We start from the raw sequence: 1,020 nt of genomic DNA on the forward strand, positions 1-1,020 counted from the left end.
AGGCGCCTGCCACAATACCTGGCTATTTTTTTGTTGTTATTGTTGCAATCTGGCCGGGGCTGGGTTTGAACCTGCCACCCTCGGTATATGGGGCTGGTGCCCTACCCACTGAGCCATAGGCGCTGCTCACTGTTGCCAGTCTTATTCTAGGTAGAGTGCCATGGCACTACAGCTCACAGTAACCTCAAATTCTTGGGCTAAAGTGATCCTCCTGACAGCCTCCCAAGTAGCTGGGTCTATAGGCACCCACCACTGTACCCACCACCACACCTGGCTAATTTCTATTTTCAGTAGAGATGGGTTCTCGTTCTTGCTCAGGCTGGTCTTAAACTCCTGAGCTCAAGTAATCCATCTGCCTAACCTCCCAGAGTGCTGGGATTACAGGTGTGAGCCACCGCACCTGGCTGTTCAGTTCTTTCTTTCTTTATATAGACCCTTCTTTCCCGTCTCCTTTATCCCTCTCTCTCAAACTCACCCCATCTGGCTTAGTGATCTTGGTCACAGAGATGCTCTTGAAATAGGATTTGGGCTGGGGCTGTAGAACCGGGCCAAGACCCTCCTGGGAGACCTGGGAATCAAGATCTGGAAGGGCAGGGAAATAAGGAACCAAGAGAGAAAGGACCCAAGGGGAAAAGGAGATAAGTGTGGCAGGAAGAAATTTCTGGGGGACAGAACTTCAGGAAAATAATATAATAAATAACTGGTAAATGTCCCCTCCCTCCAGACTCACCATTGTCCTCTCTGGCTCTAGGACAGGGGGTAGGCCAAATATCATCAAACTGCAGAAGAAGACATAGTAGGTTAAAAAAACACTTTCCAATCTGAAATTTGAAGAGTAACCTCAAATTACTCTTGAATAATACAGTAATTATTCAAGAGTATTACTCTTGAATAAATTACTTCTTGTAATTTTGAAGAGTTACTCCAGCCCCAGTTTGGAGTCATGTAGTCCAAACTGCTCCAAAACCCTTTTCTCCAGGAGGAACAGTTCCACTCAGGATGGTTTTTTTTTTTTTTTTT

General features: G+C 46.0%; 1 protein-coding gene across 1 annotated transcript in view; it reads right to left on the reverse strand.

The window, feature by feature from the left end:
• Nucleotides 1-1,020, reverse strand: part of HAX1 (HCLS1 associated protein X-1) — a 5,455-nt gene that overhangs the window by 1,304 nt on the left and 3,131 nt on the right. Inside the window, exons 3-4 of the mRNA XM_023516379.1 lie at nucleotides 731-859; nucleotides 476-582 (exon numbers count right to left, since the gene is read on the reverse strand). Of these exons, the coding sequence (XP_023372147.1) occupies nucleotides 476-582; nucleotides 731-859 (236 nt within the window). The remainder of the gene's footprint in view (nucleotides 1-475; nucleotides 583-730; nucleotides 860-1,020) is intronic.

Source organism: Otolemur garnettii, unplaced genomic scaffold (genome assembly GCF_000181295.1).
Source record: "Otolemur garnettii isolate 467f Iridium unplaced genomic scaffold, OtoGar3 scaffold00091, whole genome shotgun sequence".
Classification (NCBI taxonomy): Eukaryota; Metazoa; Chordata; class Mammalia; order Primates; family Galagidae; genus Otolemur; species Otolemur garnettii.